This window comes from Antennarius striatus, chromosome 7 (assembly GCF_040054535.1).
Source record: "Antennarius striatus isolate MH-2024 chromosome 7, ASM4005453v1, whole genome shotgun sequence".
NCBI classification, from domain to species: domain Eukaryota; kingdom Metazoa; phylum Chordata; class Actinopteri; order Lophiiformes; family Antennariidae; genus Antennarius; species Antennarius striatus.
This window is the reverse complement of record NC_090782.1, coordinates 17,484,249-17,494,957: the sequence shown is the minus strand read 5'-3', so window position 1 is coordinate 17,494,957 and position 10,709 is coordinate 17,484,249. Positions and strand designations below refer to the sequence as shown.

General features: G+C 40.4%; 1 protein-coding gene across 1 annotated transcript; it reads right to left on the bottom strand.

The window, feature by feature from the left end:
• Window positions 1-8,546: 8,546 nt before the first annotated feature.
• On the bottom strand, window positions 8,547-10,379 carry lingo3a (leucine rich repeat and Ig domain containing 3a). The gene has a single exon (XM_068320149.1). The coding sequence runs from the start codon at window positions 10,377-10,379 to the stop codon at window positions 8,547-8,549; it is 1,833 nt and encodes a 610-aa protein (XP_068176250.1).
• Window positions 10,380-10,709: the final 330 nt, after the last annotated feature.

Here is a 10,709-nt window from a genome sequence, read left to right as displayed (position 1 = left end):
AAAATGAGAACTGCCAGCTAAACAGGGCAACCAGATTATTTGGAGAAATTGGACTGGGATGTCATGGTCCAGTGCTTTATTTCCTCATGCAGGCAATTTGGTGGCAGTTTATTTTACAGCTCATTTTTAGATTTCACACACAAGTGAATTGAGTATATTACGATATCTGATTAAAAATGAGCTAATCAAGAAGAGGTTGCCAGTGGGTTAGAAGTCATCTGTGCCACGCGTGGTTCTCTGCATGTTTCTGCATGAGATTGCATGCACACTAGGCTGCATGTGGTTTCTACGCAGTGTTCATCCTTCACACCCAGGTTCCCATAAAACCACCCACAGACTCACGGAAATGAAAGAGACTACATTAAAAGTTTCTGGCATCCCTGTCAAACTGGTTGTTCAAGACTATATATATAAAAAAGAAGACAACTCTGCCCCCATGTAGCTTAAAACATGGCCGATTCAACTTGTGGTGAAGAGAGGCAGTAGAATAAAGAAATGGAGAAGTGGGAAGTGGTAAAGAGGTGCACCCAGTCCATCAAAGACGAAGTTGGGGTGAGAAAAACAAAGCCATGTTAGACCCATTAAATAACTTAATTTAAAAATCTGAATCATATATTGTCATGAAAATTTTTCATGATGAAAAGCTGTATAAAAAAATTAGTGTAATCCAAAGGTTCTACTTAATTTTAAGACACTTGCCATACGTTTTTCTAAATAGTTTGGATTTCCTTCACAAAGTTGATAGAAAGACTTCAGAATATTTGGAAAGCTAATTTTATGCTCAGTTAATGATGTGTTCAGACTCAACATGAGCTCAGACAGCCCATAATGCAGATCAGAGCAGTAAACACTGAAGCATGAATGATTGTTGCTCCCCGTGACTCTTGGTTGTAGCTCACTGGGCATCAAACAGTTCAGTCTGCTATGAAAACTAGATTTCCTGTACTTTTTTTTTTTGGTATGATTTCTTTATTGACAATGTGCTCCAGGCACAACATACCCACAAGGCACTGGGGCACACCCATCCACCCACCCAGCCTGATGCTCTATTCTTCCTGAACACCTACAAATTCACTTTTTCTCAATAAACAGATTTACTCAATATAAAGGTAGCTTCTAACAGCTGCTAATTGTAATTTTAGCTACCATTAACTAATTTGCTCAGTAAGCACTCCTAGTTAGAGCTTACTAATGAACAGCACCGAAACAATAAATGTACAGTTAGCAGCTTTTGCTACTTCATTTAGAAAATTTTAAGGTAGTCGTGCACAAGACAACTGGTCCTCAAAAACATAAAATATGACCCAGCTTCATCAGAATCAAAGAATTAGATTATGAAGTCATGCATCTGTACACTAATAAAATCTGGCTTCAGTAGGTTTAATGTCCAATATGCAAAAAACAGGTTGAGGTTTTACCAACATACCAAGATAAAACACAGGTGAACCAAAGTGAGATAAGGTTATCATTACAAAAGAAGGAAGTATCTGTATGACTCAAACCCTTCTTCTCTTTCTCTGGATTTCCTCTCTATGTAGAGGTTTACTCACTTTTTCTTTTCCCCACCTTTTTGTTCAGACCAGGACGACCAAACTTACACGTGGAAAATGAACTGGTTCCTAAGGTGCTACGTCGCCAACGAGATTTCACACCTGAGGAGGAGAAGGATTCTAGTTACTGGGACAAACGTCGCAGGAACAACGAGGCAGCCAAACGATCACGAGACAAAAAAAAGTGGAGGGACTTTGCCCTGCAGAATTCTCTCATTGCCCTGAAAAAAGAAAATCTCATGCTCAGCACTGAATTAATGGGCCTCAAGCTGCGCTTTGGCCTGGTTCATCCTGCAGAGAGTAACCACCTGCAGCAAAGTGCCACTCAGCCCGCCATCCCATACTGGAGGGGTACAGAATATTCTGATGTGCCAAAACTCCAAATGCCTGACATGGTTGCCCCTACATGTGGTCTCCACACCATGAGAGGATATTCAATCTTTAACACATGGGCGACTCCAGGCTGTGGCATCCACACGCCGTTTGTCCTGCCTGGAAAGAGCTGTGCCACAGATGCATCCTATCCTAAACACGCCCTACTGAAACCCGTTCCTACCCGAGTCTCCTCAGTCGAGAAGGAGATCGAAGAAGACCGAAGGGTGTTGCTCCTGTCCAGCTCTGCTTCCTCTCCTCTAGAGGTCACAGAAACTGACTGATGCAGAGGAGCGAATAGACTGAGGAACATAGCTGTGGGATATGAATAATATAACAGAGAAGCTCACCATTCTGCTCCCAATTAAGCCACTCCAAGCAAAATGAATAAATAAACAAATAAATAAATAAAAATTTCTTTTTCATGTTTGGATGTTATTGATCACAAGTGGGATGGAGCTACATGTCTGTCCAATACCAGTTTGTATTTCCCTCCTTTCTCCATACAGTGAGCATCATGTGAACGCGCCACTGGAATGAAAGATTGAAACAGTATAATGATGATATAAAGATTTGAAACATACCCATTGACAGCATTTCACCCGAGAGTGAAACATAACCAAACTTAAAAGAAAAAGTTCAGCAGCCTCCCTCTGAGAGGCGGCATTATGATGTATTTTTCAGTTTTCCCTTGCGAGCAGAATAATCATCTTCCTCCATACTGTGAGCACGCTGTGTCTGACTCTTCTGGCATTCTGTTGAATGCATTTCAAATATAAATTCTATACTATGGTCATCTTTAAGAGAAGTAAAACTGTCGCTTGGGGTTACAGAAATGTTAGCTATGAATTCTTGTATCTTCATTTATGTATCTGTAGTGTTCTTCAGCATCTTAGTGAATCAGCATTGACCCCAGGGTGCAGCATCTCACCGGCTCCTCGCCTGAGAGCATTGATGCCAATGTTGCTGTTGTCCGGGCAACCAGCCAGAAGAGCTGGCTCAAAGACAAACAGTCAAAGTCAAGAGGGGAACAAGACAGTGACTTCTGAGTAAGTCTTTTTGTAATATAACACGGTATGTTAATGCCAAGAATGCATTGAGCTGCTTTGGTCGCTTCTGTTAAATGAGACCAATGAGGCCGTTAACAGCAAGCTGTTAAACGTACAAGTAAATACATCTGTGCCACATCAGAGACCACCAGGACCAACTCAAATAAAACATTCATGTTATGACACAAGATACATTTGCTCAGCGTAATGTTGGAGACTGATACTTAGAACTGTTTGACTAATACGTTCTATGATTAGGATAATAGAATAAGAAAGGGTGTCAGGTAATGAGGTAGTTTCACTGTTTGGTACAGAAAACTGTTTGGAGATTTTGTTTTGAACTTCTTTATTCTTAAAATACAAAATTGAAAAAAGTGACGTTTTCCTTCTTTTTCATAATTAAAACAAGATTAGTTCAATTAAAATGAAAAAAAAAAAAAAGACAATCTTTTTGGACTTCATTTTATAAGAGTTATAGTTTGAAGCAGAATTTTGTGTCACCAGTACACACACTCGGGGAGTATTACTGTCACCACTTTACCCACTGGACTGAAACCTGTTTACATCAGAAACCAAAGGTCAAAAACCCAAATTAATGTATGACTGGTCATTAGTCATTTTGATAATGCCTCTTGTTAGTCATAATGCAAATTAGGGAGCCTGTGGCTCCTAAACACATCGAGCTTCAGCATGAAACATAACACAAAAACCTTGAAAAAAAGATTATAGTTTAGTCAAAAGAAGAAGATTGAAAAGACAAAACCATAAAGTGTTTTTTCATAGGACCCGCTAATGTTTCCAAAAAGAGAATGAGGAAAAATCTATTGCTTGTAAATTATAGTTTACAGCAAATTAACTGACCTGCATGCAGATCATACTGTTACGACAGGACGTGCAGGTCAGTTGTTTGCACAGTAAGCGTTAACCACAATCCATCCAAACCACATTTCAACATGATCACATAAAGTGTGCTATTATTTCCCCCACACACAAACCATAGGGGGTAAAGGGCGCTAATGATGTTACAAGATGTGTGTGATCTACTAGAAAATGAACCACAGTGTTTCAGTGTATCCTGCTACGGTACTGATGTGCGTTTTAACACAATTTAGCATGGATGCTTTTTATTAGTTACTGCCCCCTGCAACTATGAAAGTGGTGAGGATGGGCACGTTAAGCAATATGAGAAAAAGATTCTACGTTTCACAACCACTTCCTTGCACACACTAATGCGAAAATAGACAAACTCTCTCTCTCTCTCTCACACACACACACACACACACACACACACACACACACACACACACACACACACACACACACACTGCATTTCATCATTAAAATCACCTACCACTGGGAGGGTTGAGGATTATTATATTTATATGTTTATTATTCAATTCAATCGATTAATGAATAAACCATCTGTATACTGATGTCACTTCAGTCCAGTTATAGGTATTAATACTTTGCAGCACACACACACACACACACACACACACACACACACACACACACACACACACACACACACACACCTATGGGAAATTTGGAAGGATCAGTTCACCTCAAATCATGACTTGAACCCGGAACCTTCTAGCTGTGACGCAACAGTGCTACCCATTGCGCCACCATGACACCCATTTTTATTCCTTTTTAGAAAAATTTAAATATTTCCAAATCTGATTCCAATAAAGCTTTGTCATGGGTCTGTGTTTTGGATGCAAACTGCAGAACTTGTGCCTATCGAATGCTAAGATATTTCTATAATCTGAAAACCTGCATTCTGGTGTATGCATAGAAAATTAAGAATAATATTATTCTTTTAAAGAACACATGTGGTGTCTCTAAAAACCTGTGAACCAACTCAGGCTCTGAGTCACAGATGTTATCTAGCCCCCAGGAAATTATTATTCAATTATTGTACACAGTTGTAAAATATTTCGACACGTTAGATGAGATTAGCTATAATCTTTTGTTATCTGCAAGCCAAAAGGGTGAATAATCGCAGGAGAAACGTGAATGCATTAGTGTTCTAATATTTGCAAAAGCTTCCATACAGGATTAGTGCATGATGTAATTAACTAGCTCACATCCCATCAAGCTCTCAAAAAGCCCAGATGACTTTTTAATCAAATGATCAAAAGGTAAATCGATTCATTATGATGACACACACCCAGATATGCAAAAAACTATTTAAACTGGTTGTATGGAAAACACTGTTTGTCAGATGAGTCATTCTTCACCATCTTCTGGTCAGGTGGGTAAGGTGTGTGTGTGGGGGTAACAAAGTCATTTCTGACCTCATCAGAGAATATTGTTGGTGGTTTTGTTACGTTTCTGTCATCGTCTCCTCCTCATCTAGAGATCATCCGCAAATCAGTACAAAGTTTTTCTGACTGATTACTTTCATCATTTGATGAAACAAGCGTTGGTATTCTGGTGGGTGTGGTCTGTTCCACACACCACAAGCTGTCACCGAACGATTTCATGAATACATTTGATGCCTTCATCGTCACTGACTGATTCATTCATGTATAAACTGACATTAATATTGACAATGTGGGAGACAATGTTTTGGAAGAATGATGTTAGGGAAAGTTCCTTATCTGCGGCTGTTCTGGAAGCATTTTGTGACACCTAAATATTAAAATATATTTTTCCACAAAAGTCAAACAAATGTAACATTAATTAATTTCTCTGATGGAACCTCCTGAAGGGATGAATAAAGTCCTACTCTACTCTCTACAAACCTTTGGAATCTAATCTTGATGTCTCTAAAAACAGCAACAACACAAGTGAATATTGAATCTAAAGTTAACTAGCACTGTGATAGCTCAAATTTAAACGTCGCCGTTCTGGCATAACAAGCAGTTCTGAGAGGTAACAGCACAGAGAAACTGTTCTCTATTGAAATCAGCCTTCTAATGGAGAACTTTGACATTCACCACTCTGCTCATCGGAGCTGAAGCAACTATGAAAGAAACAAGAAAGTCCAATAAATTGATTACAATAAAGAAAATTCAACTTTACAAATGAAGTGATTCTAAAAAAAGTAAAAGACCATATCAACATGTCAAAACAAAATGAATATATATGCTTCAAAAAAATATTTTTTTCCATTTATTATCACCTAAAAATGACAATAATGCTTTGTACCTATTGTAGTAAATACATGAACTAGAGTGAACTCTTTTATGTGTAATGTAAAGAGGAAATCCATTCTCTTTTATTTAACTTGGAAGTTTTGAATCACAACATGGAAGAATCCGTGAAATTGAAACCAAAATAAGACTTTCAACACAACATATCACAGTGACAGGGTCACAGGTTTATTCAGGACTCTCTGAGGACTTCTTAGACTGCCACCATAAGGGTTGGATGACTAGATGACAGTTTGAAAAATGAGACAAGAGCCAAGACATTATCATAGCAGATAACATAGCATGCTTTATAAACAGTGTGCTTTTATAAAACACTACAATACAAAACAGTCTAGCACGAGTTCCAGACACGATGAGTTCCATATTTACCAAAATAATTCAGCGAAGAGCAATGAAAAATACATCAACTCTTTACATTTGTAAAGTACAGAAATGAAGATTAACTGGTATCAAATCATTTCAGTAAATATTCAAACTTCATTAACAGTTCCAGTGTTAAATCTGGTTTGCAACAATTGTCCAGTAAAGTACAGGGAAATAATTACGCACAAGTTAATACTGCATCTTAATTCTGTTTGGAAATCTTACCATTTTTAAGTTGCAGTAACAAAGAAGATTAAAGTCAAACAAGAAATAATTTTCTTATACAAGCAAATCGAAGATAAACCTCCTTCAACCTTACATATGTAGGGAACCTGACTCATGTGAAGAAGGATGAGATTAAACCATTCTCTATTTCATTCCAGCAACAATGTGTGATTCAGTACCATCTATGAGCAGCAGAGAGCAGCAGAGTAGTGCTTTAAGAGCTGCAGTAGAAGAATCCACACAAGAAGAACAGAGTAATAACCCTGAGGGTGTCTCCTCCCAACACATTATGAGACAAGCTTTGATCATTTTTGTAGCTGTGATGCAAACTGGACTCCATGGCTACGGTTTCTAGTTTTTATAAACCCAATGTTCCTGTAGTGTTTTCTATTGTAGTCCAGGATTGCAGAAACAATATTCTTCTTGTTGTTTTATTCATTTTGATGTGAGGAAACACCAGATCACCTCAAATCATGGTAAAAATTTTAATTTCTTTTTTAAGATGATTTAGCAATTGTCTGAATTCTGAATAAGTCCTATTGACATTGCCTTTATAACCATGTGAACCAATATCCTCAAAGGAATATTGCATTTTATGCTCATCATGATCACCTTTGTTCAAGTGTGATCAAGGTCCAGACTCTGATAACAGCCTGCTTAGCATCCTCTCTTTCACTTAGTGTCAAAAAAACCCAACTGAACTAAAACCTAATGTCATGATCTTTCCAATAATTAACATTGCCAACAATGGCTTAGCTTAAAAAGCTCTGGATGTGACATCTCTGGTTCCAAAATGAAACTTTAAGAGCAGAGCTAGAGTAAAACAGTAAAAGAAACCACAGGGATTCAAAGCGCTTGTAAATCATATGATACATATCCTTCAATATATAGTCTTCCTATACAGTATGATCTATTCAACTTTGGAATAAATGCTCCCAAACAAATGTTCAGTTTAAAGTAATGCACTGTTTTCAAAGTAAGGTGCCAACTTGTCTCGCTTTGTACATTGACTACAAAATATCCAACACAGGGAAACCGATCCAGCGATATGGAATTTACATGCAGGGATTCGTCTCCTGGACAATGAGACAATTGACAGTGAACCAGTCCTTTAATAGTAGCTTAAACTTTGGAGTTCCATTCAGTGTAAAACAGCTATGGCAAACCATCAGTAGTATTAAATGATAGGTAACACATCTCTACCACAGCGTTGTATTGTCGTTTATGGTTCAAACTAGCAGCACTGCAGAGAGCAGCTGTCTGACCTTCTTTATTTTTGTGCCCTAAAATCTTGACAGTACGTTCAGTGTAAGCTGGAACTACTCAAATACATATTGGCAGGTCCTTGGCATCCTTTATTCAGTTTGGAGTGTTTGGACAAAGAGAGCACCTCAGACGCACCGCAGGGGTCAAGTTCTTTATAGCAGAGGACAGAGTTCCCGGGAGGAAAGAAAGACGGAGTTGGCAAGAGCTTTCTGGAGGTTAAAGACTGATGGGACTCTGAGTGTTTCTGATGCTTGGTCTTTTAACAGTCTATTCAACATTTTGAGACATCCTTATCTATAATCCTGCTGTCTCAGCACAATATTGTGAATGCACAACAAAGCAATAGAAATGTACTAAATTTATACAGATCTCCCTTTTTCATATATACAGTAGTTTAAATAACAAAACATTGAATCAGTCAAATACCCTAGAAATAATTGATTTAATGTTTGCAAGCACATATGTTCATGTCCAGTCTCTTGTCCTTTTATGGGCTCACTGGAGACTGTATGTAAGCAATATGACGGGAAAACACCAACGACTGAGACAGAGCCAGAAAACTATATCATTTTCATGTTGAACTTCCGTGCTCCACCCTGTCCTCCGCTGGCAGCGGGTCCGTCTACCTTTCTGAAGGAATATTCCACCGAGAAATTGTTCTTGTGTTGCCCTCTCCCTCGACTCCACACAAACAGCAGGATGAAACAGAACAGAACTACTCCGAGGAACATGATACAGCCCATAGCTGTGGATATGAGGATGGTCTTGAGGTCCAGAGTGAACTTTAAAAACACTTTGGTGTCATTCAGATTCGTGTCATTCAGGTCCCCAGCATAGTAAGTACGGTTGGCCATCAGGGCTGCATCTAGCGGCAGCCCGCTAACTGTAAGTATGGCAAAATAGGTGTCATTTCCACCAGCATTGCTGGCGATGCATATGTAGGTTCCGCTGTCCATTACCTGAGCGTACCGTATTTCCAGTGTGCCTTCTGGTAACACAGTCAGACGGCCACTGCTTTTTGTCGTGATGCGACGGCGTTGAGGAGAGATCCAAAATATGACTGGCGTTGGCTCACCGTCTGCTCTGCAAACGAACGACACAACCTGCCCCTCGCGGGCAGATATCTGCTGCAGTTTCCTGTTACGAATTTTGGGCTTCTGGCAGGTGAAGTGATCAAAGAGAGCCGAGTCGGAGAAAGCATTAAGAGCACGTCCCTGCACCTCGACCGGTGTCTGACATACTGGCGAGGCACCATCAAAATTGAGGGTCTTCCTGCGCTGAAGGATCCACAGCAAGCGGCAGTCGCAGGCCAGAGGGTTTCCATCCAAACGCAGCAACTCCAGAGAGTTGACTGATTGAAAAGCTCCCTCCTCCAAGGTCACCAGGTTATTAGAGGAAAGATTAAGAAGTCGAATCTGCCTTAGACCACCCAGAGCGTATGGCTGCACTACCACCAGGTTTGTGTTGACCAGATGCAGTTCCTTCAACCTAACAAGGTCCCTCAGGGCCCAGGACTCCAACACGGAGATAGGGTTGTAGGAGAGGTTTAAGCTGGTGAGGTGAGCCAGACTGCGAAGGGCAGAGGTGGGCACAGAGGTGATGTTAGTGTGTGTGACTGACAACCATGATAAGTTCAGACCCTGTAAGCTGTGAGGGGAAATGTGTTCTAAAAATGGCCAGTGATCAATCTCAAGGCCCCTCAGGCTCCCCAATTTACGGAAGTTCTGGTCCTCCAAGGCAGAGATGCTGAGGTAGCGGAGCCGCAGAATTACTAGGTTATGGAGGTACGACAAAGACTGGCTGGACACAGACGTCAGGTTGCATCTCTCGATGGTCAGCTCCCTCAGACCCACCAGACCCAAAAAGGCCTTGTTTGAAATATAAACTAAATCATTATCCCCAACCTCCAGATTTATTAGACTTTTTAGGTCCTGAAAGGTAAAATCCAAAAGAATCACAATCTTATTCCCACTGAGGTCCAATGAAGTTAGGTTTGAGAGACGTGAAAAAGCCCCCATGGGGACCAGTTTCAACTGATTACCCCTCAGTGACAGGAACTGCAGGTTGTGGAGACCAGAAAAAGCATTCGCTTCCAGGACGCTGATCATGTTGTCACTCAAATCTAGTTTTTCAAGACGCTGAAATGGAATCAGGTCACCATGCTCTACCCAGCGTAGCTTATTTCCACTAAGATCCAGGATCTTGGTGTCCAGTGGGATACCATCTGGCAGTGTGGACAAACTTTTACCAAAACAGGACACAGTCTTGAGTTTAGCAATGCACTCACAACGCTGGGGACAGGTTTGACCCTGGGTGGGTGACACTGTGATCATCACCAGCAAGAACAGGAAAGGCAGGAGCCAGATGATGTCTTGGCCCAAGCTCACTCCCATGGCCCTCCTTTCAACTGTTCCTCCTGCTCCCGGCTGAGGTTGAATCACCGGGCCAAACACCTGAGGGAAGACAAAACAAGGGAAAGGAAAAGGAAAAGGAGTAAGGTATGGTGGATTACAGGAAGCCAGAAAGAATGTGAGGGAGATAAAAAGAGACAGCGAGACAAATTAATTAAAGTCAATCCCTTCAACAGCAGAGATCAAACACTCTAAATGAATGGAATTACAATTCAGTCTAATTGACCTGGCACTGCAGTGAAATTAAAGCTAGCGTTGCGCGCTAATCCTCTGAGGCCTCCGTCTGTATTCAGTTGAAACAGTTCGATCTAC

What these genes read in the sequence shown, in the direction of transcription:
- lingo3a (XM_068320149.1), bottom strand. Translation starts at nt 10,379, where the DNA reads ATGGGAGTGAGCTTGGGCCAAGACATCATCTGGCTCCTGCCTTTCCTG.